The sequence below is a fragment of the Apteryx mantelli genome, chromosome 21 (genome assembly GCF_036417845.1).
Source record: "Apteryx mantelli isolate bAptMan1 chromosome 21, bAptMan1.hap1, whole genome shotgun sequence".
In the NCBI taxonomy this organism is placed as follows: domain Eukaryota; kingdom Metazoa; phylum Chordata; class Aves; order Apterygiformes; family Apterygidae; genus Apteryx; species Apteryx mantelli.
Window position 1 is genome coordinate 10,563,630 of NC_089998.1, and position 25,678 is coordinate 10,589,307.

General features: G+C 49.2%; 1 protein-coding gene across 3 annotated transcripts in view; it reads left to right on the forward strand.

Moving 5' to 3' along the window:
* Positions 1 to 25,678, forward strand: part of WHRN (whirlin) — a 62,758-nt gene that overhangs the window by 24,055 nt on the left and 13,025 nt on the right. For 2 of the 3 annotated variants that reach the window (XM_067309119.1, XM_067309118.1), the window contains exons 3-7: positions 9,864 to 9,989; positions 20,851 to 21,053; positions 21,499 to 21,535; positions 23,956 to 24,168; positions 24,579 to 24,791. In XM_067309119.1, coding sequence (XP_067165220.1) covers positions 9,864 to 9,989; positions 20,851 to 21,053; positions 21,499 to 21,535; positions 23,956 to 24,168; positions 24,579 to 24,791 — 792 coding nt within the window. The remainder of the gene's footprint in view (positions 1 to 9,863; positions 9,990 to 20,850; positions 21,054 to 21,498; positions 21,536 to 23,955; positions 24,169 to 24,578; positions 24,792 to 25,678) is intronic. The other variant, XM_067309120.1, reaches the window with a different exon arrangement.

Below are 25,678 nucleotides of genomic sequence, written 5' to 3' on the forward strand. Positions count from 1 at the left end.
TCTGATGCGGAGGGCAGTGTTGGCATCATGCGAACAGACAGTATTTAACCTTCTCCTGGCATTACTTGCGTGTGGCAGGTCAGCACTGACATCTGTCATTATCTGCTGTTCCCATCCTGCTCCTCTGTGCCACGTTGGCCGTATACCGTACTTTTAACAGAAGCTATTAGCCATGTGTTGTTTCAGTCCCGGGATCCCCAGACAGCTCTGCTAATGGCTCTTGGCTTCCCTCTGCTATTCCAGACTTGATCGCTCGTATCAGACTTCCAGCATGTCTCCCGTTCCGCTGTAGAGCGTCTGTCAGCGCTGCCTGGAGGCCCTCTCCTTGCCCTGTTAATGGGCCTCCATCCTTGCTGACGATGAGCACGATGAGCACAATGCGTCTTTCTCCTTAGCCTGCTTGCTCAGAAGTGCTTTGAGTGATAGTTCTTAGCGCTGGTGGGACCTGGGGTTACTCGTAACAGGGCCCTGACCTCTCTGCTTTTTGCACTGCCTTGTAATGTGCCTTTCAAAGCCTGCCCCTGAAACCAGCTCCTTCTCACTCTCCAGCTTGCTTGTGTCAATGTGCAAGGTTTGGCATGCACACTGTGAAAACTTCCGCTGCTGAATTCCCATCTGTACGCTCGGCAAAAGAAAACTATTGGATGCCACAACTTTTAACTGATCAAGGCCACCCAGACACTTTTTTATCCAAAGGTGTCTTGCTTTGCCGTCTGGCAATGAAAGCAAGCCCCACCGTGATCAAAAAACTATCAGGGAGTGAGGGAGAGCTTGCCATATCCCATGGATTTGGGAGGGGTTATTTAGTGTGACTGCAAATGTTGTTCGTCCAGCCATGCACTTCAGGGCTAATTCAGATGAATTAGCTGAGTTGCTTTCCCCTGGCTTATCGTGCACACTGAGAGATGAGAACATGTCCCAAAACACTGGGAGACTTTGCCTTTAGATTTTTCTTTTATGTATGTGTGTATATATATATATATATATATATATAAATCTCCATTATAAATGGTTTTTTTCTGTTCACAAATACCATGCAAATAAATGCAACATGCAACATATCTCGGGTTAACCAAGCCCAGTCAGCCAGAATTGACAGATGCTGCCCCAGGGGCTATCTGATGTCTGGATGGCTTTACATTCCAAGAGAAGGGCTGGGGATTAGGCTTTTTCCCCCTCTCCCTCCTATTTCTAATCAATCTGGATGTCCTGGAATACATATGCAAAAAGCTTTCAAACAGGCACTGTTTGTGAAAGCACCATTTGCAAAAGTGCAGGGGAGAGCCAGAGGCTGAAGCAATGTAAACTAGCAAGTTTGTTAATGCTTTCTTACAGTTCAGTAAATCTGCAATGCCGCTGTAGTTAAGGTGATGTTTCCAGCTTTTGCAAGGTTAAATTCAAGGTTGGTGGAGGCATCCAACATTTGTCAGGCAATAGAGATATCCCTGTCTAGCTACCTTTCCCTCCAGCACAGCTGTTCTATATGCCTGAAAGGATGTTGTTTTGTAGCATAGTTTAACGAGTTTGCTTATCTGTAGGCAGAAGCATTCATTATCGAAGAGGCTTGAAATGGAAACTGCTGCTGTTGGCATGTGTGTGATAGTGTAACCGATCCGTCTGGAGGAGGAGGGATCTGGCACGTGGCTGTGTGTGTGGTGGGTTGGAGGTGTGGAACAGACAGACTGGACTGGTGTGTGGCCAGGTCAGTGAGTCTTTCAGCTGACAGGTGGGTCTGACGTCCTTGCGTAGCTTTGCTATAGCCCGAATTCCCAGCGCAGAAGCCAGCCAGCCTTGCTGGCCCAGGGCTGGCACATTGCTTGCCCTTGGAGTTATAATGCATTCTTGTGTGGACACTGGGATTCCTTTGCAGTCTGCTGTGGGAGAAACCATTTCTGGGATTTGGGAAGTTACTGGTGGACTGTCAGCTGTCCACTGGCTTTGCTTTCACCGTGCCTTTCCAGTCAGTGTTTCTGGGTCAAAATCAAGATTGTGCCAAGCTTGTGTCAGAGACTATTCTGCATGGACAAGCAGAGGGCGAATGCCGAGATCTGGGTCAACCATTCAGTGTAGATGTGACCTAGTAAGAATGACACCTAATGGGAAGGTTCGAGAAGAGGTGTGAGAATTAACAGGAATGGAGGGATGAAGGAGATACCAGAGTGTACACACCTGTGGTTGTGCAAGTTGTGTTGCAAATCTTGATGCTGTCCCCAGCCAAATGAGAACTGGGCTTGCTGAGAGCTGAGCATTGCTGTGCCACTCTATTGCTTGTCTCTTGTAGAACTGTGTTTTTTTTTTCCTGGGGACTGTGCTGCATCTTAGGCTCTATGTTACCAGGATTTAGAGTTACGTTCTCTGTGTTTGTGTTGTCTGTGGCAGATTGAGAGATGGCCGTATCTACCCAGTTTTATATTACTGGATTTCCCCTTGGCCACAAACTGGCAGACTCCCCTGTAGCAAGAATCAGTGGGGTTTTGTGGTTCATCAGAGACATGTGCTCATCTTCCCCATAGCTGAAGTAGCAAGTGGTGATGGTCAGTTGTGTGAAACGAAGAGTTTGCGCTAGTGCAAAGCTGTGATGAGATGTTCTTGGAGCCCTCTGTCTCCAGGATGGATAGAGCAACAGCAGTTCACAGTCCCCCAGCATGACTCTGACAAAGGACTTAACCTTCATTCTGGAAAGATGCAGCCTGTTTGTAGTGGTCACCATGTGTTTCAGAGCAATTTACTTTCTATGATCTCTCCAGGCTTAAGTCCTCCAGAGTTTCACAAGAGCAAGGAACATCTGTGCTGTGAATTGTCATTGATGTACTTCTGGGATCAACAGCTTATTTCGTTAAAAGCGCTTTGGAAACCATCAGCCAGCGACAACTCTTAGGTGCTGCTGAGCTGGGAGGAAGATGAACTGTGCAGAGTGCTCTGCAAGTGTCATGCTGCTAATTCTTTGAGAAACGCCATTTCATCAGCCGAATAGTTGCTCTAATGTGCTGATTGCCAAGGGAGCTGGTTATTCCTTAAGGCTTTCGGTGCTGCAGAAGAAAGAAAATTCAGGCAAAGAAAAAGAGAGTTAGTGTGAACGTCTCCTTGCCTCCAGGCAATTCTGTATTCAGAAGCAGATATGTTTACTGCAAAAATAAAAGGAAAAAAATGTATCTGTGATAGCAATTGTGTGACTTCAATGTTTTTCAGAAGCTAATGGTGACTACTTGAGCATGAAGGATAAGAGATGCAGGAGAGACAAGGAAGGATTTCTTTTTATTAGATTGTAATGACATTTTCAGTGTAAAGTAATACAATTCCCCATGCCTCTTGCGGGTTGCCTGCTCTGACCTTGGTGGGGTTTGCTTTGATTTATGACTTGAAGCCTGTTTCTGCTATTCAGCGATGTATGGTCAGTTCCCCACCCATCTGCAGGTTTCCTGCAGGGACAAGACTATGTCATGTGAGCCCCCAGTCCCTCAGTTCCCTGGGGAAAAGGTGTTCCTTCTGCCTTGGGCTGTCCTTAGCCACCAGCCCAGCAGGCCTTATCCTAAAATGGCCTTCAGGTCAGGCTTCAGCACACCTCTCCCATGCTGGTGGGCAAGAGTGCCATCTCTTCATTATTTCAGACACTTTAAGCTGAAAAAAAAACCATTAAAAAGAGATAATTATGCCTTAGAGCTGTGGGGTGCTGCATGGGTCAAGCACTGCTCAGCCAGGAGGCAGCCATTGGGCTCTAGACAGCAGTGGCCCTCAGCAGCGTGCCATGAGCTGGGCAGCAGCGCTGGGCTGAGAGTTGTGGTCAGACCCCATGGCAGATGTCTTGAGCAGAGGAGACTGTCCCCTGCAGGGTCTGCTGCCTGCCTTTCTCTCTGCTCTACATGTCACCCGTTCATCGGAGATGCTTGCTTCCCTGACACACACCTACTGCAAGAGCCAGTTGGTAAATCAGTGCCTCAGGTGTGCCCGTTGTGTAGCCAGAGGCAGCGCTGTAGCTACACTACCGTTCAACACACTTGGAGGTGACTGCCAGCATAGCTATGACAGCAAAGGACCCAATACGGGCTACAAAACCTGCCCTGGAAGGTGGGTTGATGTTGAGGCAGCTCTGATGGATCCAGATCCCCTAGCAGCTGTGACTCCGCTTCTCCTCAGTTATGTGGTTGTTAGTTGGCTCTAAGTTCTTGTGAGCTATGTTTACGCGTTTGAATGATGTCTAGACATAAGCCAGTGGGGTTTCCTTGCTAAGCAGGAGGACGATGGGTCCTGTGTGCCTCCTTAAGTGTTGTTTTCTTGCATGTTAGCCATAATGACATAGAAATGGCTGTTGGCATGGATGAAACCTTCCCAGCCGCTCCTGCAGCGGGACTGAATCATACTGAGGCAGAGTAATTTTTGTCTGAAAGTGCTTTTTCTAACAGTAAAATTGAATCTGTCAACAGGTAATTTTATAAATCCAGAGAAAAGAAATTCTGTGCAAGAATCAACTCAGAGCAAATGCTTTATTGATTATGGCATTTTTCTCCATTGCTTGCCATTGGAGGAGGCAGATGTTGCAGTGTTAGAACTGAAATTAAAATTGTGGCCCTGATCTTCCAAGTACTTGTGTTGCACATCTGGGAGTAGCCTAGGGCTGGAAGGAGATTTGATATGGAGCAGGGGGAGGAGGTGGGGGCTGCACAGCATCTTTGCCACCATGAGCCTAGGAGTACGTGGCCTCTTCAGTAGGGCCTGGGGGATTACCTTGCCTCGATGTCCTCATTTCACCGCACAGCCAGTAACTCTATTCCTGCACATCTTCACTTGCTATGTCCATGTTAGGGTGGTGTTAGGACAGCTGTGCGTTTAGGAGTTAGGAGCAATCCCAGCTCCCTCTAATGTCAGTCCCTGAGGTATATTAGTTTCTCTCTCTGAGCTTTGGGCTGGCAGCAGAACAGGTGGTGAATTGCGGAAGGAGAAAACGTATAGCAAAAATGTCACCAAACTGCCCTCTTTTGGGACAAGACTTGCACAGAAACTTTAATCCTGTATGTGCAAACCAGCTCTGTTTAGCTGAGTGGAAAAATTCAAGCAGAAAGGCCTTGGTCTAGGAAAGCGCTGTGTGTGCTTGGGGGTCTCTTCCCAGCGGGGCCCAGGGACGGCACTTTCTGTTGTGGGGGACAGAATCAAGTCACAGTGATGGGAACCACTAGGAACAGCGGGTTGGTCACATCGCACGTCTTTAGCTCCCTCCTTGTGACTGCACAGCTTGGCCTGGGCTTCAGTGCCGTGCTGCAGTCTCCCTCCCGCCCCGCAGACGTGTCTGGAGAATGGGGTTACGGAGTGGGAGAGATGCTCTCGATGGGGTTCGCGATGGACGGGGACAATCTTGTGCTCGGGGGGAGCCAGCAAGACAGTGCCAACCCCAGTTATAGGCTACTGCTGTCCCTGCGGTGTGCCACATCACGGGAGGCAGCTTCTCTGAGGCAGGAGGTGCTTGAGAAATCTTGTGCAAAACCAGCTCCCCTTTTATCCCTAAGGCCCCAACACGGGGAGCGACTCAGCCTTTGCCTAGCACTTGCAGTCAGCATATCACTTGGTTCGGCTCCTGGAATACTTTCTCTGCGTTCCTCCTTTCTGCCTCCCTCGTCCATCCCCAGTCTGATCAGCCTGAGCCTCCTGCGTTCACTTTATTTCTTGGCTATTCCCTAAATCTGCAGTTTGTCAATAAGGCGAACGCTCTGAGAGCAGTTATCTCCTCTGCCCCTGCTGCTGGCTGATGCTTCTCCTGGCAGCCTGAGTTTCTATTGCAATTTCTGCAGGGTTTATTTTGAGAGGCATAGGTATTTGTCGATTAAGAAATGCAATTAAACCCTCGCCAGCCCAGCCTCTGGAATTGCTGAAGGCAATGTATTTTTAAGTAACGCTTAATTTTTTTCCACAGCTTTGGCTTGGGGAGAGGAAAGTCTTTCAGGCCTCTGTTGCTCGGGGCTGTATTCATTGCTTCCTGCTCCTTGAAGCCTAGATTTGCCTGGTGTGTGTGTAAATGTGAAATATCTCACACATAAAGTAAGGTTTGTAGGGGGATGGAGTATCTTTTACTCAATCTGCTGATATCAGAGTGAGGAGACAAACTTTCCAGCTCACAAGCCCTTCTGGACGGTGTTAAAGGGGGAAATGTAAATGTCCTGCTACGGAAATACAGCTCCTGCTGCTAACTTCCACACAGTGCTGGAATATCTATTTACTGCTCAGAGGCATGTAGAGAGGGACTGCTGTCATTTACCAGTCTGGTTTGATCCTGGTCTGTGATTGCATGCGCTTTGCTGCATTTTTCCTACTTGTATTTTTCCCAAAGTTGGGGAATTTTTGAAAGCTATGGGAATTGTGTGGGAAGAAGTTAGAGCAGGAGGAAAACCTTAAATGTCAGTGGTAAAAGAGAGAAAAGGACTTTGGAAAAGAATATTTTTCCAGTTTAAAAAAAAGACACAGTGAAATTTTCCATGAAGTAATCGCTCTATATCCAAAGCAACATTTCCATGTAAAGTTAAACAAGCCCTTGATTTTGACAGGCAAATGCTTTGTTGGGAAGATAATCTGCCCCCCTTTCCTCTGTAGTCTGAGCTACAAAGGCCTCTTTATGGGTCATTTATAATGCTTGAATCCGAAAATTGTTTCCAGCGCTTCATGCACTTTAAAGCAGGAGCGGGATTAACCCAGCGAATTTCGGCTTTGTGTAGCCCCAGATAAGGGTGGTGGTACAGGCAGTTAATTATTTCTTGTAGTTCTCTCTCTCTGGCTACCCAAGGTAGAGCCGTTTCGGGAGCGCGGGGAGCACGGGAGGGTGGATGCGATGCTGAGAGCCTGCCTTCGGCGGTAGCTCTGCCGGTGGTAAATGTGATGATGACTCTCCCTTTTCCTTTCTGCCAGCCAACAGCAGTGGGAAGGAAGCAGAAGGGAGGCAGTATTTTGGAGCAGGGCACAAAGCACCATCCATTCATGGGATCATCCCTATGTTAGCTTGCAGATCCATTAAAAAAAAAAGCATACAGCTGATGGAGCATTAGCAGAGTTGCCAGTCAGCTGTGATACCAGTACATAAAAGTAGGCGTTGTTTTGGCATCCTTTTCTTAAAGTACAGAATTTTGCAATGAATAGTCCTGAGGAAGATGTCTGTCCTGCCGCTTCTTTATTACCAAGACAGAAAATGAGTTTTCAATGCCAGACCCCCTAAAGCTGGGTTGGATTCCGCACATGGTGCAGTATCCTCCAGAAAGGCAGGTTAGGGAGTTGAAGCTGGAAATGATTTTCCCATCCCAGGGAAGTGCACAAGCTTTTGATTTGATTGGGATGAAGAGTTTAAATATAAAAGCCATTCACAAACAGTCTGGTTCTAGTTGTTTCTGCCAGCGTGAAACACATTTTGATTCTTGAGGTTCTTTCTCATTCGTTTTTATTCCTGCTGTCTACTTTCCTCCAAATGGACTTAAAACTTGGGACAAAAGCAAAAAACATGGAGTTATTCATTTAGAAAATGTCGTGCAGAGACTGAACAAAGGCCGTTTTAAATTGAGAGTCCTCCAGGGAGCTAAATGCAGGCTGGCTCATCCACTCTAAATTCTTGCCTGAACTTTGCTAGGTCGTCAGGCCCTCTGAGTAAGAGAGTTCGGAAGAAGGCAGATGGGAAGCTGGCTGATAGCTTTGTCACACCTTGCAAAACCAAGCCTGCAGCCAGCATTTGGTGGGGGAAGATGGCTGTCCAAGCGCTGCACCATACATTTACCTGTCAGGGGTCTGTGGAAAACACTGAACACCTGTTGCGGTATGTGCTGGCTGTTCTGGGCAGGACAGATGGAAAATCTGTCCCAGCATTATTAATTAGAGGTAATAAGGCACAGGGTGTTCAGAGGATTCCTGAAAGCCTTCTATGCCACGGGCATGCTCCAAGGACAGGTGGGTGCCCGGGTGGCACGTCCTGGTATGTTTTAGCTTGAGTTATTGCCGACGTGCTGTTACGGCGGAGGGGATCCTGGATCCCTGCAGGAGCAAGGCTCGTCGATACATGGGGGTGCCCTCCTCCTCCTCCAGCAGTGATTGCGAGCTGCCCAGGCATTTTGAGTTTCCCCATTTAGGACCTGGAGGTCTAATCTCTGCTCAGGTCCTGAGGCTGAGCTGAGGATTGGGACCAAAGCAATGCAGTGTACAGGCAGGACTGGATACAGAAGAGAATTTAACCTCCTCGGCATCACTTGGTGCTGGCGCCTTTGACAGTGACAAGGGACACCAGGCGCTGTTTGCTGAGACCAGCAAGGTGGTGCCTGGTGCCCCTGGCATGGCTATGAGATACAAGACTTGCTTCAGTCCTTGTGCAAGCAGTGAGGTCATTCCTGGACGAGGACTGCAGGATGGACTGGGATCAGAGCATCGCTTCCTTCGACAGCAGTGGGAAATTCATAGCCAGCGCTGGCTGGCATCGCTCCATCAATGTCAGTGGCGCTATGGGGATTTCTCTCAGCTAAGTACCTAGAAACTTGGCCACAAGTTCCTGTCCGCTCTCTTGACTTTTCCTCTGGCCGCTCATTGCCCCTCATGTAGTTGGATCCTATCCTTCCTCCAGAGCTGGTATTTCCATCTGATCATCCCACAGCAGCTGCCTTGCCTGTCTGGCAAACAGACGTGGAGGGTGTACAGCTAGCCTGGCTGTATGCCCTTCCTCTCCCTTCGCTTGCTCGTTTTTCTCCTCCTGTTTCTGAGATTTGCAGTGGGGCAGAAGGGGCCTTTTTAGTGCTGTTTTGTCACTCTGCATGTCCTGTGAGATCTAGGTCTCAGCCCTCAAAGGGATAAAGGGGGCCTGAGCAGGCTGGCATCCAGTCAACGCAGCTCCGTCCGCTACTCCATCTGGACCTCGAAGGTGTTTGCCGTAAACTGTAGTAAAACCTGTGCCTTGTTTTTTAGTTGACGATTTTTGCTGATTTTCTGCAGAGGCAGCTGTGCTGTGGAACAGATGGGAGGAGGAAGGTGGTACCCAACAAAACTTCTGGCAGTCCCTTGTCTGGCCGATATCTTGGCTGGGCCCTAACCCCCATAATGGTCTCAGTCCCTAGCTAAGTCGTGGCCCCTTTCTTAAGTCCCACACCCCTCCTGAAATAACATCGTTTGCTCCACATGAGGCTGTCTGGTGCCTGTCTCATATTAACATCCTTCCAGGCCAATGTTTTGTTCCAGATTTGCCACCCAGGTCCTGGATGTCATTCTGCCATCTTTCTCTCTTTTTCCATGTTCTCCTTTCAATGAGGCAGTGTCTCCCACATCTCGACATGATCTGGTCTTCCACCCTGCTTGGCCCTCCAAGTCATTGAAAATGTGAGGGGAAAAAAAAAATGAAACGACTAAATCATGATGTGCATGTTCTCTGTATTCCACTGGAAAATATCCCCTTTAGAAGCATTACCCCTTCTGTCTTTCCCCTTAGTCTGTGGTCAGTGGTGTTGTCCTCTCCTGGCACACAGGGTATTGCCCATCCTGCAGGCCCATTTATCTCTAGAGGATCCTCTGAGCCACAGGCAACTCTGTTAACCTCTAGGTGTGGGGAGATGGACCAGCATAGGAAGCCATAAAAGAAGCTAAACCTGCTCTCTTCCCTCCTTTGCATTGCTAGAGGAGCTGGCTGTAGCAGGGAGGGGATAACTCTGGTTTCAGGCTATGTCTGGGGCTGCAGTTGTCTGTGGAGGCATCCACAGAGATGGCTTTGTCCCAGGGTGTGCGCTGCTCACTACTAAACTGGAGTAAGACCTGGTGGCAGCAGGGGGGACATGGCTGTTGTCAGAAGCATTGGAGTTGAGGCTGCTTTTGTGCAGCTCTCAGATGCCACCTGAATCACTGCTCCTCCTCCTCCTCCTCTGCAGGTGAATCTGGTCCTGAATGAAGGGAAGTCCCTGGGCCTCATGATCAGAGGAGGGGCAGAGTATTCCCTGGGCATCTACATCACTGGTGTGGATAAAGGCTCTGAAGCGGAGAGCACTGGCTTAAAGGTAAGAATGACCCCAGAGTGGCCTGGTGCAGGAGGGAGAGCATCGCACACTGTGGATGCAAGGGCAAGGCCATGTCGCTGCACAGCTGCTGCTGTTCTTGCCCTTCAGCCCCTGGCTAAGCAGGACTCTTAGCAGAGAGGTAAATGTTGCATTTCTGGGGATGGTTTTTCTGGGCAAGTTTTCAGCTGTTTTGGAAACTAAGCCCCGGAGGGAGCAAGGATGCGATGCAAAAAGAAGTGCAGCCTTACAACTTGTGGAGTAAGTTGTACCTGCCTTCTGCTTTAGCCCGCTCCCACACCTCATTTCTCAACCTTGAGATAGCCTGGGGTTGTTTGCAGTGTAGATGTCTGAGGCTGCAGCCCAAACTGGGCAGGTGAAGAGAAAAAGTCACTCTCACCTCCCTGAGCTGGCAGGGGAGAGTTTTCTATTAAAACTCCTGGTCCTGTGCCCTCTTCCTGCATCTCGAATCCGAACCCATTATGTATGGAGCTGACGCAAGCCAAGTTTTGCACAAGGTGCTCTTTGCCTGCCTGCAGGGAATGTGTTCAGTTGCCACGATAAGGGGAGGCCAGGCTTGCTGCAGTGGGAGCAGGTGCGTGCTAGTTTTCTCCTGCAGTGCAGGCATTTGCAAGAGTCGTCTCTTAACAAGCAGACCCAGCAGGGTCAGCCTCAGGGCTAGATCAGAGCTTATCTATCAGCAGCCTAACCTGGTGTGACTTCCAGCTATGCCAGGCTCCCTCCATATTCAAATGGTTTCGTAAAGGATGCTCTGTGGCTTGTCTTGGAGAGCTGGTATTCACCCCTCTGAGGTGGGACTGCTCTAGTCCTGAGTTGGCTGCACTTTAGCTATGGACCTCTTGTAAAGCAGGACCATGCATCTCTTTCACGAGTAGAAGGCCCTGATCATCTACACACGCACACCCGTCACCTCTGGGCTCCCCTGTCCTTAATGCTGTGCCAGGTCTCAGAACAGGATGAGATGTCCTGGGATCTCAGCTGTGCCCAGAAGGGGCGTTGGGGGATTAAGATTTTATATGTCCTAGTAAAATAAGTTGAAAAGGGAGCCACTGGACTTCGGGGAGTATCTCAGTGCTGCTGATAGATGGGGCATGTTTGAGATGCAGGTTCAGGCTGTAGTTTTACTTCACAGCTCGGAGGCTCTTTTTTGAGGTTTTTCTCCTCTCTGAATGACCCAACTCCCTGCAAAAACATTGTGCACCTTTTGCTTCCTTGCCAGTGCAGTTCTGTGGGCTCTGAGGGGGTTTTCTTGGATGTTATCTCTGCTTCTGGTGTCAGTGAAGACTTGATGGATATTAATCTCCTTGGTATTCTCTCAATTGACTGCAATAGTGCTGGGCTGCTGATTATCGCAGAATAATCCGCTCTGATCCCCTCTCCGTATCATGAAGTGATATGTCTCTCCCCGAACCAACCCTGGAGAGTTTAGGACCAAGCCTTCAGCTTTGTCCAGATGGCCAGATAAAGTCACTGTGCTAACCTGTCAGGGCTGGTGGGCTGAAGAGGGACGGTCTGGTGGAGAGGGCTGTGGTTTGGGTTGGGACAGACACAGTTCCCCAAGTTGCTTCGGAACGAATAAATTATGTGTAACCTGGGCACTGAGGTCACCAGGATTCCTGTTGCAGGCAAAGGAGAAAGAGGGAGGCATTTGGTGGGGTAACTCAACCATTTCTGAACTTAATTGTCCACTGCAGGTTCCCATTTCTTTCTGCTGACTCTCAGGCCTAGAATGAAAATACCTCTGATTTGGAGGTTTGGCTTGGAGCCTTAGTCTCTCTCTCAGGTGCTCAGCAGGGAAATAGGTTTTCGGGCCTTGCCATGTGATAGGGGATGTTTGGGTACTAGATATAAGGGGCTGTGCGAGTGTCCTAGGGAGATGGCTGAGTTTTTCTCTGCTCACCATTCCTTTAATCCAGCAATCTCAGGCTGTGCTGCAGAGATGACAGGGGAGGGATGGATGCTGAAGACGGCTGCTTGTAAGGGGCTGCAAAAGATAACTGGGAAAAGCAACAGTTTGCAGGCTGGAACCCACCCTTGAAGGGCCTGAGCCCTTGCAGGGAGGGGGTCCACAGATCAGAAAGACGTGAAAGCTGCTGCTGTAAGCTCCCCGCTCCCTGCAGACCGTCCTTCTCTCCCGGAGCGTACACTGCATCTCTGGGGTGGCCACCTTGAAACCACTCTGTCTGCACGCTGCGTCAGGATACCCAGCCATCTCCTGGGGCTGTTGATGAACGCTTGCTCGTTAGCACAAGGTCGTGGTGAGGGGCAGCAGGGACAGTGCTCTGGGGCACAAGGATCTAAAGACAGAGATGGTAAGAGGCACAGGACAATTTGCCTCTTCCTAAAAGAGCAGTAAAGAGCGTTGTGCGGGTCCCTTTGCTGACTCAGAGGACCAGCCATCTGGCAGCAAGCCTGTATGTCCCCAGTGCCTGTGGTCCCAGGGCCAGAGTGTCAGCCCCACCTCATAAATACCTGAGAGATTAAAGGTAGGAAAAGAAAAAAGTTGCATTTTTTCCCAAGGTTATTTCTACTAGCTTTCATGTTTGGTGCTTCCATATTGTTTCCAAATCCCTCTCTTCGCTGCACCGGGAAAATTGCTGCTTTTCTTGGTTCGGTCAACCTGCTGGTGACCTCAGCACAGGTAATGGCACACAGCATGGTCATACGTGCAGGAAAAATCATAGCAGGCTTATCAAGAATGCAGCTTTCTTTTAATGGCTTTTCTTTTGGTTATCGTTATGTATAATACATGCCATTATCTCTCCACCTCGTTTCATCTGCGCCACAAAGGCGAGAAGATAATCGCACGCGCTGCCGTCGACGGACACGGTGTGATCCGTGCTGCTCCCCTCCGACTCTGCTGAACAAGGTTTCCCGGGACCGTGGCAGTCTCTGTGCGAGGCATTGTGCAGCCAGCGTTTTTTCACACTGGATCCTCCGCTTATTGATTCTTTATGTGTCTCTCCTTGCTGTGCTTTTTTCTAGTAACTGATTTGTGTGTGCCAGCAGCCCAGTGCTTTCCTGAATGTCAGGCACCATGCAATTTCAGATACACACACACACTTCCCTCCCTGATTTGTGTATGCTACAGGCCATAAATTCAGAACTAGTTTGCGATTCGGAGATAAAGAAAGGCCTTTTATGTTCTGCTGTTAGACACAGTCTGGTACAGACTGCATCCACCCGCTCCCTAAGCTACTCCAGCTGGTGGTAGAAGGGATGCGATACCACAAGCAGGGAAAAACTGGTGGTTAAATGTGATTTCCGGGTAACTTGTTGCACGCTAAAATGGAAAGATCGAGTTTTTGTTCGATGTGGGCGCGATCCAACCTTACTGGAGTTGATGGACAGGTTCCTGCTGGTTCCACCAGCAGTTGGTCCTTCTGTGGGTTATGCTGCTCCCCCTGATGTTTTTTTTGTCTCGCTCACCAGATACATTAGAAATGTTTTGTCAGCAGATAAGTAACTACAGCCCTTTTAAGCATTATCTCAGGGACAAGGAATAAAACCTCCTTTATGATGAGCTTTTGAATCTGGTTTCTAAGCCCTGGGTTTTGTTCTCTGCTCTAGCCCAGATTCACTGTGACCTCGGGTAACTCGCTTTGGGCTAGGCTGCAGAAGTTTAGCATCCTATGTGTTGGAGGTACCTTTAAACTCCGTTTAGTTTGGTGCCTAAATGGGACTGGGCTTTTAGGAAATCTGTCTCTGACTTAAAGCACTGAAGAGATGTGCTGTGACAAGGGCACAGACGAGACAAGAATTCCTAGGAAGCAAAGACTGGGCAACATGTTTTTATGTAAAACATTATTTGCTTAAAAAAAAAAACAAAAAAACCCCACAGATTGGACAGCACTGAATTTGTTACCAGAATTTTTTGAATTGATTTTGTCAAACTCTTCATTTTAGGTAAAGAAGTACCCCAGAAATCCCTTTTGCGTCCATGGTTCCGAATCAGAAATTTTGAATGTTTTAATAACACTTTTGAATTTTCTTTAACTGTTTAAAGGGTGAACAACTGGTGATGTTGAAAAACAGTAAAAATCAAGGAACTGCCTCTCAGGCCTTAACAGCTAGACTTGCTTTCAGCCGCTACAGAAACAGGGGCTGCGGCCACAGGGAAGGTATCCCAAAAGGAGATCTAGCCCCCGCTGCTGCCAACAGGTTAAAATCACACCGGTTTGGATACCACCGCTCCGCTCCCCCGGCTTCATGGCCACGAAGCAGAACGCTCTGCAGGTACCAGCAGAAAACAAGCTGGATCGCTGCAGCCAATCAATATTTAAATATTCATATTCTTGGCTGTGGCCGCCTTTATGTTTATTCATTCACGAAGCGTCTGACAATGTGTTCTTCGGGCATGTTTTAAAATATGCTGCCTGGGTGTAAGTTCTCAGGCTGAAGAAATGCAGGTTAGCAGAGGACTGCAGAGTAGAAGTGTGCGCTGGTCTTGTTTACTTTCAGCTTCTGTCATTTCTGCCTGCTCCGTGACTTACGTAGTGATGCTGTACAGGAGCTAAGCCTGTTCTGTTGGAGATCCTGGCTCTACACGTCCTGATTTTTTTTTTTCCCTCATTCATTTTTTTCTGGCCTTGTATTGTGCCTCTTTTTTTTTTTTTTTAAGCATTTTTTTTCCTCCTTGACCTTTACATGAGAAATAGCAGGTTTCACGTAGCTTTCTTTAGACAAACAGCTCAATATGAGTTCCCAGCACAAAGGTTGGGGTAAAAAAAGGCTACCACAATCCATATACGTCCATATACAAGAGAAAGAGAGAAAAAGAGAGACTGTAAATAGGAAAAGGTAAATGATTTTACATCATCAATGGTATTCATGAAGCTGCCTCTGGAATGCTGGCTTGTATTTTGGGGTCTACACATTGAAAAAGATACTGAAAAAACAAACTGAGAGCATCATGGCTGGTTCAAAGGCTGGGGAATAAGCGATATAGTGAGGAATGTAAGGAGATGCGTGGTTGTGGTATGCAAGATGTAACCTTTCCACCGAAGGCAGTGCCAGAGGCAGCTGGACGGGTCCTTGACATGATGTCCCCATTTATTGGGATAGACGTCTCTCCCGAAATCTCTCCTCTTCGGGGAGGCTGCCAGAAACCTGTGCACAGGAGTGCTGAAGCCACTGGTTACTCCAAGAGGCCGTCTTCTCTCGTTGTGTCCTTTCATTCCCTTGTCCCTCATCTTATATTTTATTGTGAGGTGCTTGGGGAAAAGACCATGTTTTCAGCGGCATGTGGCATCTTCTGCTCCCTTTCCTTGCTCCCAGATCTGTTCCTGATCCTTCTGGTAGGGTGTGTTGGCCTCGCTTGACATGCATCGTCTGCCCTGGCCTGTTCAGCCCAGCTGTTTCCCAGGCTGAGTACCGATTTATTTTTCCCCAATTCTTAGTTCAGCTGTTTCCAAATTGATTCATACTTTTTCCCACTCATATTTTTAATTTCTTAAAGAGTGCTTTTGTTAATTATTTGTGCTAGAGAGACTCCTTCTGCAATAGTGGTGTCCATGAGTGCAATTTAACCTCTCTTCAGGCACATTAGTGGCATTAAAGACTAGTGCTAATGCCAAACTGTTTGGCATGCTGTTAGCCCTGTTATTCCCAGCTCAATTTGGTCTTGTTTAACATGAACTCTCGTTTAAAATATCTTACATAGTTTTCTGTCCACATGACTGAATTTTTGCCTGAACCGATTTATTTTTAAGAGGTTTTGGATATCAGAACCCTTGTCTGAAGTCCAGAAAGATTCAATCACATCCCTCTTTGCCATGTTATTCTGCCTGTCTTCAGAAGAAGCAGCCAAGCCCATCATCAAGATATGTTATTCCTAAACTTCTGCTTCTCATTTGTGGTTTATCACCTTTTGTGTGTCATGTTCAACCCCTGTTTCAGGGTAAATTTTCCCTTGGAAATGAAAATAATTCCATTTTCAGAAGAGTTCAGGCACTCAGCACGTCCCGTTATGTTCCCCTGCCATTTTCTGAGCACAATTGAAAATTTGCTTCTGAAATATCCAGGTCTAACTTTTTTGTGTGTTTTATTATTTCTTCCTGTATTCGGTGCTGGTTAGGATCTGTGTGTCTAGCAAATAATTTGCCAGGGTCAACCTTTGTTTTAAGAGACGCTGCGTTTGCATCTCTGCAGTCTTTTGTTACTTTCCCAGTTGTCCTTGAGTTTGGGAGGAAAAAAATGATTATATCTGTGTTAATTAGCAAAAATCCTCTCCTGCCCTAATAGGAGTGTATCATCCAGACAGGCTGATTTGTAGGCATTTGGATTGTTCAGTGATTCTTTTATCTGCCCTTCACCAGCAGTTATTCTTGCAAGGTCTTTTTTCCCCGCACTAGGTGCACAAATCCAAGTATTTTGTGGCAAGTTATTCTCACTTGTTTTTAATATTGTGTGATCACTAGGTAGAGGTCTTCCTGTGGTGGGTACCGTACTAACGGAGTGCAAGAGACCACAGAGCCGCGAAGGACTTTGAACAAACAACGAGGAAGCGATGGAGGACAGACGGAGCTAGATGAAGTAGTTGATCCAGGGCCATGCAGCAGATCAATGGTAGATGCAAGGTTGCTCCATAGTGCTCCTGATGCGAAGGCAGTGTCCCACTGGCAGAACAGCCCGCCGGAGCAATCGCTGTCCTGGATTTGGGCTGTCCTCACCTCGATGCTTAGCTGTATCAGGCGAAACACCTTTGCTGTACTACACCACCACGTTGTGCTTTTCTGCTGCTCCAGCACCTGCAGTGATGAGTTTGCTCATAAATTTAGGACTCATGATGTTCTTTTCTCCTCTTTTCCACATCCTGCCCCAGGGTCCCTGTTATTGGGAGGGCTTTCCAGGTTCCTTTTGTCCCATTCTTGAGGAGAGAATCTAAAGAATGGCTCATTAAATCTGTTTAACTGTCTTGAACAAAAAATCATGAAAGTTTAATCCTTGATAGGAAAAACTATTAAAGATTCATAATTTCAATAGAGCTATCTAATAGAATTTGAATTTTCATTGTTTCAGTGCTGCAGTGAACCCAGCACTCCTTATTCTAGCAGCAAAATCCACTCCAGTGTGAATTGTCTGGTGCATTAAAATGACCTGAGAGATGATACTCATTACACCTGAATGTGTATTTCTCTTGGCAGTTTAGTCACCAGCATAATTTACGCTCCTTGTTCTGTTGGTGGTTAGCAATGTTCTGACAGTTGGTTTAAAGCTGACAGAGCTTGAAGGGAATGTGAGGTCTTTCCAGAGTCGATGGTTGGGAATGTGGTCGTTTGTGGTGTTTGCCTTCCCTAGGGCTCTCTCCCTTCCTCCTTTCTGTTTCTTGGTCTCTGTGGATCAGCTCAGATGGAGCGAGCTGTCTCTGGGTCTCTTTCTGCCTCTGGTTTGTGGAAGCAGGGCTGGCCCCAGGCTGCCTGTCTCTCAGAGCAGTGAAGTTTCACATCCCCGGCACATGATTCTGGCTGCTCATCTGTTCCGCAGTCCACTGGGGCCAGGTGTGAGTATCCTGCCTTGACACAGCTCTGCCCTCTCCCCTCCAGCCAGCTGGTGCGAAGGGCCACCGTCCTCTTGTCATAACCTGCTGAGTCTGACCCAAGCCCGTGCTGTGTCTCCTCCTTCCATGGCAAAACCAGAGGAGAGAAAAGCAAGTTGAGAACAAACGGCTCCTTTTGCAGGGCCTGTTGCTTTGAGCCTTTTATTGGAACCAAAGGAGAAGGTGCAGCAGGACCCCAGCTTTGCCACAGCCAGGGCCTTGCAGTGGTTGTTGCAATGCATCTGTCACGTGTTCCCTCTTCCCTTTGAACTTCAGGCTCAGATCCTTCATCAGCCCATCTCTGGGACTCAGAGGCCTTGGCTCCCATCTTGACTAGCCGTAGAACCTTGGGTTTATCTCTGATCTACACCAACTCTTTTGCCTCATTAGCTGTGCAGCTGTCCCACTGCATATCAGCACCAGTCTGAGCTCCCTTCCCATGTGCTGCACTCCAGCCTCACCAAGCATCCTCTGTCCTTTCATTAGGAGGAAGAATAAGCAGGAGCTCTTGACTTCTCATTATTGCCGGCATTATTTTCTGTACCTCCATGATGTCCCCACACATTTATCTCCTCTCTAAATTTAACAGGCATAATCTTTTCAATCTCTCCTTTCACAGACACCTTCATATGCCACTAATCATTGTTGTCTCCCTTCTCTTGAGCTTTCCTTCCTGCCTCTCCTTACTTGGCAGGCAGGGCTCACAGCAAGGTCGCGCAATCACTTGGATTATTATTATGGCATTACATTAGTTCTAGAGCTATTTGTGATGGGTTTCTTCCCACAATTTTCCATCATGTGTTTTTGTTGTGGGCTTAGTTAATCTTTCTCAAATCACAGCTGCACACTGAGCAGTAGTCCATCAGCTGTCATTTCATGTGTCTGCTCTGTTCACTCAAGAGGCATCAGTCATGTCTCAGCCACTTGTGAAGTCCTGCCTGGTTCTTCAAAGCACCTTTATCAGCCCCTTCCAACACCTGTAGTCTGAACCAACCAAATCAGTTACTGCTGGCAGATCTTGGCTTTTCATGGGTTCACTCTCACATTGCTGCTAAAGGCATTTTAGGATTTTCTTCTCTCTTCCTCAGCTTCTGGATGTTCAGTAATCCTCAGGGTCCTTCATTTTTTTTTGTGTCTTTTCCTTCACTATCACTTTTCATGGAGATCCTGTGCCATCTCTCCTGCATCCAGAGCATCCACAAATCTTGGTTGCTCCTGCCTAGATCAATGTAGCTAATTATACACCTGCTCTGTCAGAAGGGCTTTTTTAAGACCAGAGAAGTACAAAGATCACCATGTACTACCCTGTGTGTCCAAGCATTTGCCATGAGCAAGGAGCAGAGCAGAACAGACCTTCCCAACACAAGTGGTCAGGAGTGCCTCAGGCCCCTCTTTAGTATCTATCAGCTAATTCCCCCTCCTGTTCACTTGCTTCTCGGTGCCAGGGAGCCCCTTTCTGAATGGCAAGGTGGAGCTGCAGGCCTTGAACCGACCCCCGGGAACTGGGCCAGGGAGGCATTTGCCTCCTTCCTTCTTCAGCTGTCAGGGTTTTGTGGAGCTCTCCTCAGCCCACGGACAATGAGGCAGTCTCAGAGCAGCCTGGTTGCCGTTCAGGTGTGCAATTAAATGAGCAGTTTGCACTTTAAGGAGCTGAGCAGATTACAGCAACAAGATGACAAGAGAGTCGGAAAGAGAGGCATGCGTCTCTGGCTGAAGGTGTGCCCTGCGATGGGATTACCTAATGCAAACAGCCCTGTAAGCTCTGGAAGACAAGGGGAGCCAGACTGAGATCCGAATGTGATCGCTGTGCAGAGGGCTGGCCTTCCCGGGGAGCTGGGAGATGTTCAGAAAGGCGTATCAGAGAGGGGAAAAGTTGGAAAAGTTTCTGGTGCCCACTGGCCTAAGGTAGATGAGACATTAACTCCACACACACATACCAGCATAGTAACAGAGCGTGGGTGTGTTTCCTGAGTGGACGGCCCAGGGTTAGTTTGAGCAGTGAGACACACAGGTGATTCTGCAGAGTGGGGTGCACATGGGGCTGGATCGTGGCCTCTGCTTTGATGGGAGCCCTTCAGGCCAAAACCCTCCAAACTGAAATGGTTGGTCATGCTCCTGTTGAAACTCTGGCTTGTGCTCCCTGTTTCACCCTTGCCCAGTTATGTTGCAGCTGGAACAACCTCTGGACACTGGCTGACTGTCCTTGCACGTGAGTGATGACAGGGTCAGGTCCTGCTTACAAAAAGCTCTTGCCCCAGCAGGACCCTGGGGACTGTGGTTTGCATCAGTTTCAGACAGCCTGAGGTAGGTGGGTGGCTGACAAGGTGAGCATGGTGCCACGGGCCTCCTGCCCCCATCACCTGTGACTTGGGTGACAGCAGAATCACAGCCCACCACGTAGATCTGGCTGTGATCAGTCACTGTTTCTCACTGGAGTGCATGACTGTAAGTGTCCAGAGAATTATCTCCTGTCCTCTGAAGTTTCCTTGACACAGTAGCAGAATGAGATGGGCTGAGCTGAAAGAATTAGAATTGATTCTCCATTTTATTATTTTAGCTTCAGAAATTGTCTCCCATCCTTCTTTTGTCATCTTCTTCCCCAAGAAGGGACTAAGTTATTTAAAGAATGTCTCATTCTGCTTGCACTGCAGCATAAAGAAAATAAGTCTGTGTTTTGACAGAGCTGAAGAGAAGCCTATGGTTAAGCAAAGATATGAAAGAGCAGTTTAAAAGAGGTGCTTTATCAGAAATGGAGCAAATTGTGATACGTGAGTGAGGAGGAGCTGCATTGAATGCCCTAGAAGCAAAGAGAAAGAGGACCTGGGATGAAGAAATGCTAGATGAATGCTATGTCTTGAATAGGGCCAGGCTATTAGGGAAGCCCCTGATTACAGTGAAGGCCTTGGCCACAAATGAAAGCTACCAGGAGCAGCAGGGGAAGGCTGGGGAGGAAATAGGATGAGAGGAGAGAGATGAAATCCCAGCTGTCCCAGACCCCAAAGTTCACATAGAATTGAAAGTTGGGGTGGGACACTCAAATTGACCTCCCCATGCTGCACAGAGAGCTCTGAGGTTCATAGTTTCAGCAGATGGTTCTTGGCCTCCCAGACCAACAGGAGGGATCAGGGCTGGAGGTCTTGGATCCTATATTGTTGGGGGGCCATTTCTAACCAAGTGGGTCTGCAAACCTATAGAGGGGGACTGGGCGGACTGGTCTGACTTGGGATCCTAAATACAGATTCTTCCAAGCTTTACAGCCTGGTCCGTTGCTGGCTGTCAGCTTTAATGCTTGGTCTGACTCCACAGGTAGGAGACCAGATCCTGGAGGTGAACGGCAGGAGCTTCCTCAGCATCCCCCATGACGAGGCAGTGAAGCTGCTCAAGTCTTCCCGCCACCTCATCATGACGGTGAAGGATATTGGGAGGTTGCCCCACGCCCGCACCACCGTGGATGAAACCAGGTGGATAGCAAGCTCCCAGATCGGAGAGACCCTCGTCAGCTCAGCAGGGTATGTGCTTGGTGCTAGCCCCATGCAAGTTTTCCATGTAAGACTTCCAACTCAGAGCTCCCCATAGGGTATATACAGTCGCCAAGGAAGGGTGTAGACCAGCAGCATGTCCTTTGCTAATGAAAGTCTGACAGCTTGATGCCCTTTGATATGCATCTGCAACCTGTCTATGGAAACACCCCCAGTGCCACCATATCTGGTGTTTGGAAGACAGCATCTGTGGCCTGTAATGTGGATCAGGTCCAGAGAATATGTTTCTGCATCATTCAGAGCCCCTTCCTTGTGCCCTCAGGCCAGGAGCTTACCCCAGTGTTAGCTTACAGCAAAGGCACTGAGAGAAGTGAACATAACAGATCCTGGGCCAGGCCCCAGGTGATGACTGCTCTAGGGTTGCTCTGATGGGCACACAACACTCGGTGCTAACTGATCTTCTCCCTCCTCACAGGGCAGTGGGCAACCACGCTGCGGAGGCAACAGCCAGGGTAAGAGATGTTAGGCTTTCCTAGTGCCTTGTGAAATGGGCATCATTGTCTCCTGTTTTCCATGGGAGGGAGGGCTGGCTTTGTGCTCCTGGTTATAAAAGGGGTGTTTACACAGACTGGTGGACGTTAACTGGCTCTAGCCTTTCTCCTGCCCATCTCACTTTACCAGCTGTGTTTCTGCAAACAGTGACATAATGGATACCCCCCACTCCTGGATCACTGGTGGGGCTGTTCTGCAGCAGACTGGGTGCTTCCCAGCCTGGGAATGATGACATTAATGACACAGTGTCACCATGAGCCAGCCCAGCCTGCCCCTGGAAAGGAGAGATGTGCCTCTGCCCATGCTGACCAAGGCCCAGATCGTTTGCTGTTCAGCCTGGATGCAGGCTGGTCTAGTCTGGCTTGTGGTGCAGGAGGAGGAGGTGAGATCCCTCCAGGGATGTGTGTGCATATTGGGGGCAAATAGTTGTCTCTGGGAAGGAGACAGAGGGATTTGGAGGGCAAGCCTGGCTGAGAGGTGATGCTGGAATGGATCTAATGCATGGTGAATGCAGGGAGAACTGCAGGACAGAGTTGGATCCCCCTTTCTTCCACACACTGGCAAGGACAGAGAGGGGATACCTTCCGCTCTGCAGAGGCGATCCTGATGCCTTCAGGTTGGTGGCTGTCTCTGGGCCTTGACAGCTCTTGCGACCTTTGCCACCCTGAAGCGGAGCTGAGCCAGCCCTCCGCAGCACAGCAGCTGGTGAGCAGGGTTTCAGCAGCAGCGTGGATTTGCCCAGTGGTGCGGTGATTGCAGCTCTGCATCAGCATGTCTTCCCCAAACATCTCTTTACAAAGCGCATTCCTTTTAAATGGAAATGAGGCAGCGAGGTATTGCAGGTGGCTCACACTGATAACAGCTTTGCTCTGTTCGCTTGGCAAAACCTGCTTCCCAGCCTCGGCTCCTCAGTGTCCCTGGGATAGTCAGGGCCTTGTCTGGCTCCGTATCCCTACACTGATTGTGCCCACGCTGCCAGGGAGGGGAACAACCAGGAGCTTCTCTGTTAGAAATCATTAGAAATCAATTTCAAAGAAAAAAACCTTTTGCCTGCAGTCAGAATTGTCTCTCCCTGGGACTCCTTTCGGTGCTGGTGGCTGTTTTTTCACCAAGGTCTACTTTGAGCTTGCAGCAGGGGTGGGCAGCAGGAGCAGTAGTGCATTTTACACAAGATGTGAACACTGACTCTCTCTAGTGGCACCAAGTTCCGCAGGTCTGCTGTGGAGGAATACACGCTGCTATTAAATCAGTAGCTAGTCAAGGGACAGCATCCACGCTTGCTGAACGGAGGTGGGATGCTGTTTTGTTTATTCAACTGGTGCTGTATAATCTCTTGGCTCTGGAGTTACTCAGACAAGTAGTGACGCTTAAGCGAGCAGCCATGCTGGTGAGTCCGCGGGGGGATCTGCCTCCAGTCACTCGCTGCATCCCTCTTCTGGTGCTGCTTTCCAGCATAGCCACCGTAGGGTCAGAGCAGCAGTCTGAGGCAGTGGGAACTTGGGCTAGTGGATAGAGCATGGGGTACAGGGTGAATTCTGGGTCCTGCTTTTGCTGCCCATCTCTCAGCACTCAGTCAATGCGTTTCAATGGCATCTGCCTCGCAGCTTGTGACTCACAGCCTGTCCCCATGTCCCTGTGGTTACATTCTGCAACCAACACGCAGGACCTCTGCACGGCCTTCATCCGCTGCTTTGCCTCTCCTCTGCTGCTTGGTGCACTTCCTCACCTTTTCCCCCAGCCTCCAAGCAGCATCTCTTGGGGAAGGTCATTAGAGAGCAGGGTGCTTCCAGATGAGGTGGTCAAGGCAGGGATTTTAAGATGTGCTGACTGCAAAGGAACTCAGGCAGCTCTACAGCATATCTGGCGTCTTTGAAAGGTGACCAAGCCAAATCTAGCAAGCTCATTGCCAGTGCCACCACTGTGAGAAGCAGCATCTATTTTGATGTGCCACAACTGAGCACACTGGCCCCATTTGCCAAGGAGATCCAGAAGTCCAGAGCCAACATCACAGGGCTGTCAAATGCTATTAGTAGGCAACCGACCCTTGCCAACACCAGCCCATCTTGGGGCCTGGCAAGGTGGCAAGAACTGACCAGTCAAGGCCACATCACTTTTCTGTCTAGCACAGACCTGCTCTGTCCAGGCTGACGTTTGGCTGGCTGGTGGCAAAGCAGGTATAGGAGAAGAGGTTCTGGCATATCTCTTGTCATACCCTCAACAGAGAGACTCCCTTTTCAGGCTGACTGGCCTTTCAGCGTGTTTCTCCTGAGGGTGGGGACAGGACATAGTTGTTCACATGGTTCCACCCTCTCTGGCTGGTGGGTTTCAGCAGCTGGTTTCCTAGCATCCCAGGCCAAAGCCTATTTCATGTCTTCTGCAGCCTTTGTTTTACCGAGGCCTGGCAGGCTCCCAGGTGACACTGAGCACCATGGTAAACCAGACCCGGGTTATGCTGGAAGAACAAGCGCGTCACCTGCTGAATGAACAGGAGCGGGCGACCATGGGGTACTACCTTGACGAATATAAGGAAGGCAACATCCCCGTGGATGCTCTGGTCATGGCGCTCTTCGAGCTACTCAACACACATGCTAAGGTGAGGCCCATGCTAAGGTCAGGGATAGCTTCTTCCACCCCATGGAGTGAGCAGAGCTGTTGTCACAGCGTGGCTCAGTGCCTCCTGCCAGCCTTTCTTGCCATTTCAGGAGATATGAGCCCCTTTCCAAATGTGAAAATGAGCTATCAAATAAACCCAAAGTTCAAGGCTATCTGCACGGGATCAAGAGTGAGGGTATGAAAGCAAAATCTAGAGGCAGGACGTTATGGGGGATACAGTTTGCTGTTCAGTGACAAAGGGACTTCTGGGCAAGTTTAGGACCAAACCTCCTTATCCCTGCCAGAACATCTCATCACCTCGGCTGAACAGGGTGGGAGGATGGGTATTCACCCACGTGGGAGTATGGTCATGCTCCAATCTCTCTTTGGTTGTCCCTCTGCCTGGCCCAGTTCTCACTGCTTTCAGAGGTGCGGGGCGTGATCTCCCCACAAGACCTCGACCGCTTCGACAACCTAGTGCTGAAGCGAGAGATTGAATCCATGAAGGCCCGGCAGCCCTCGGGGCCCAGCGTTGGCACTGACTCCTACTCCATGATGTCCTACAGCGACACCGTCTCTTCCTCCAGCAGCCACTTCACCTCTACAACCGTCAGCTCAGCCAGGGTAAGTCTCTTTTGACTGTTCCTTTTTCTTTCAACACCTTCTGCTCCTGGCAGCCCTACAACAAACTCATTTCCTTGGAGGTGCTATTAATGCATTTTTCCCTCAGGAAGCCTTGTTCAAACTGCTTCCCCTATGGATGCCCCAAAACTCTCTCATCCCCTTACAAGCTGTGAGGGGTCATCTTTCCAGGCTGCCGGCTTTATCACAGAGCCACTGCTTTCCAAGGCAGGGGGAAAGAAGACAGCCCCTAGAGTGGCAGGAAAAATCAGCATTGTTTCTGCTGTCTGTGAAATCATGGCCTTGCTCTGAAAGCCCTTTGCCACGTCCATTTGCTTTGCAGCAGAGACACAGGTGGCTAAAGCAGAGCCAGGTGAGCTGGGAGGAGTCAGAAGGGGCTGAGCTAGCTGTGGCAGTTGTATGGAGAGCAGGGAGTGCACATGCAGGCACAGCAGTGCCCCAGCTTTGGCTGCCCGCTGATGGGATCCCATGCATGTTCTGTGCCCCGTGTCAGTGCTGCAGGTACTTGACCTCCAAAAGGCTCCGAGATCCTTGCAGGCAAGGTGCACAGCGTGATTTGTAGGTACAACAAGGAGACACTATGAGACTTGGTTGGTATTTCTCAGTGTCCTTGAGACTGAGATGCCACTGCCCTCTGCACGGGGGCTGGGCCTGGTGCTAAGCGTCACTTTGTCCCCAGCGAGGGGAGAGGTCTGCTTCCCTTCCAGGATCTCTACTGAGCAATGCAGGCTGCATCCACGCAGAAACCTCAGGAACTTGCTACTGCCACCCCTTGCCTGCCACTATTCAGCAGCTCTGGTTGTCCCTCCGTGAAGCCGCTGGCTGCCTGCTCCTCTGTCCCAATGGGGACCACTGCAGCCACGCCATCT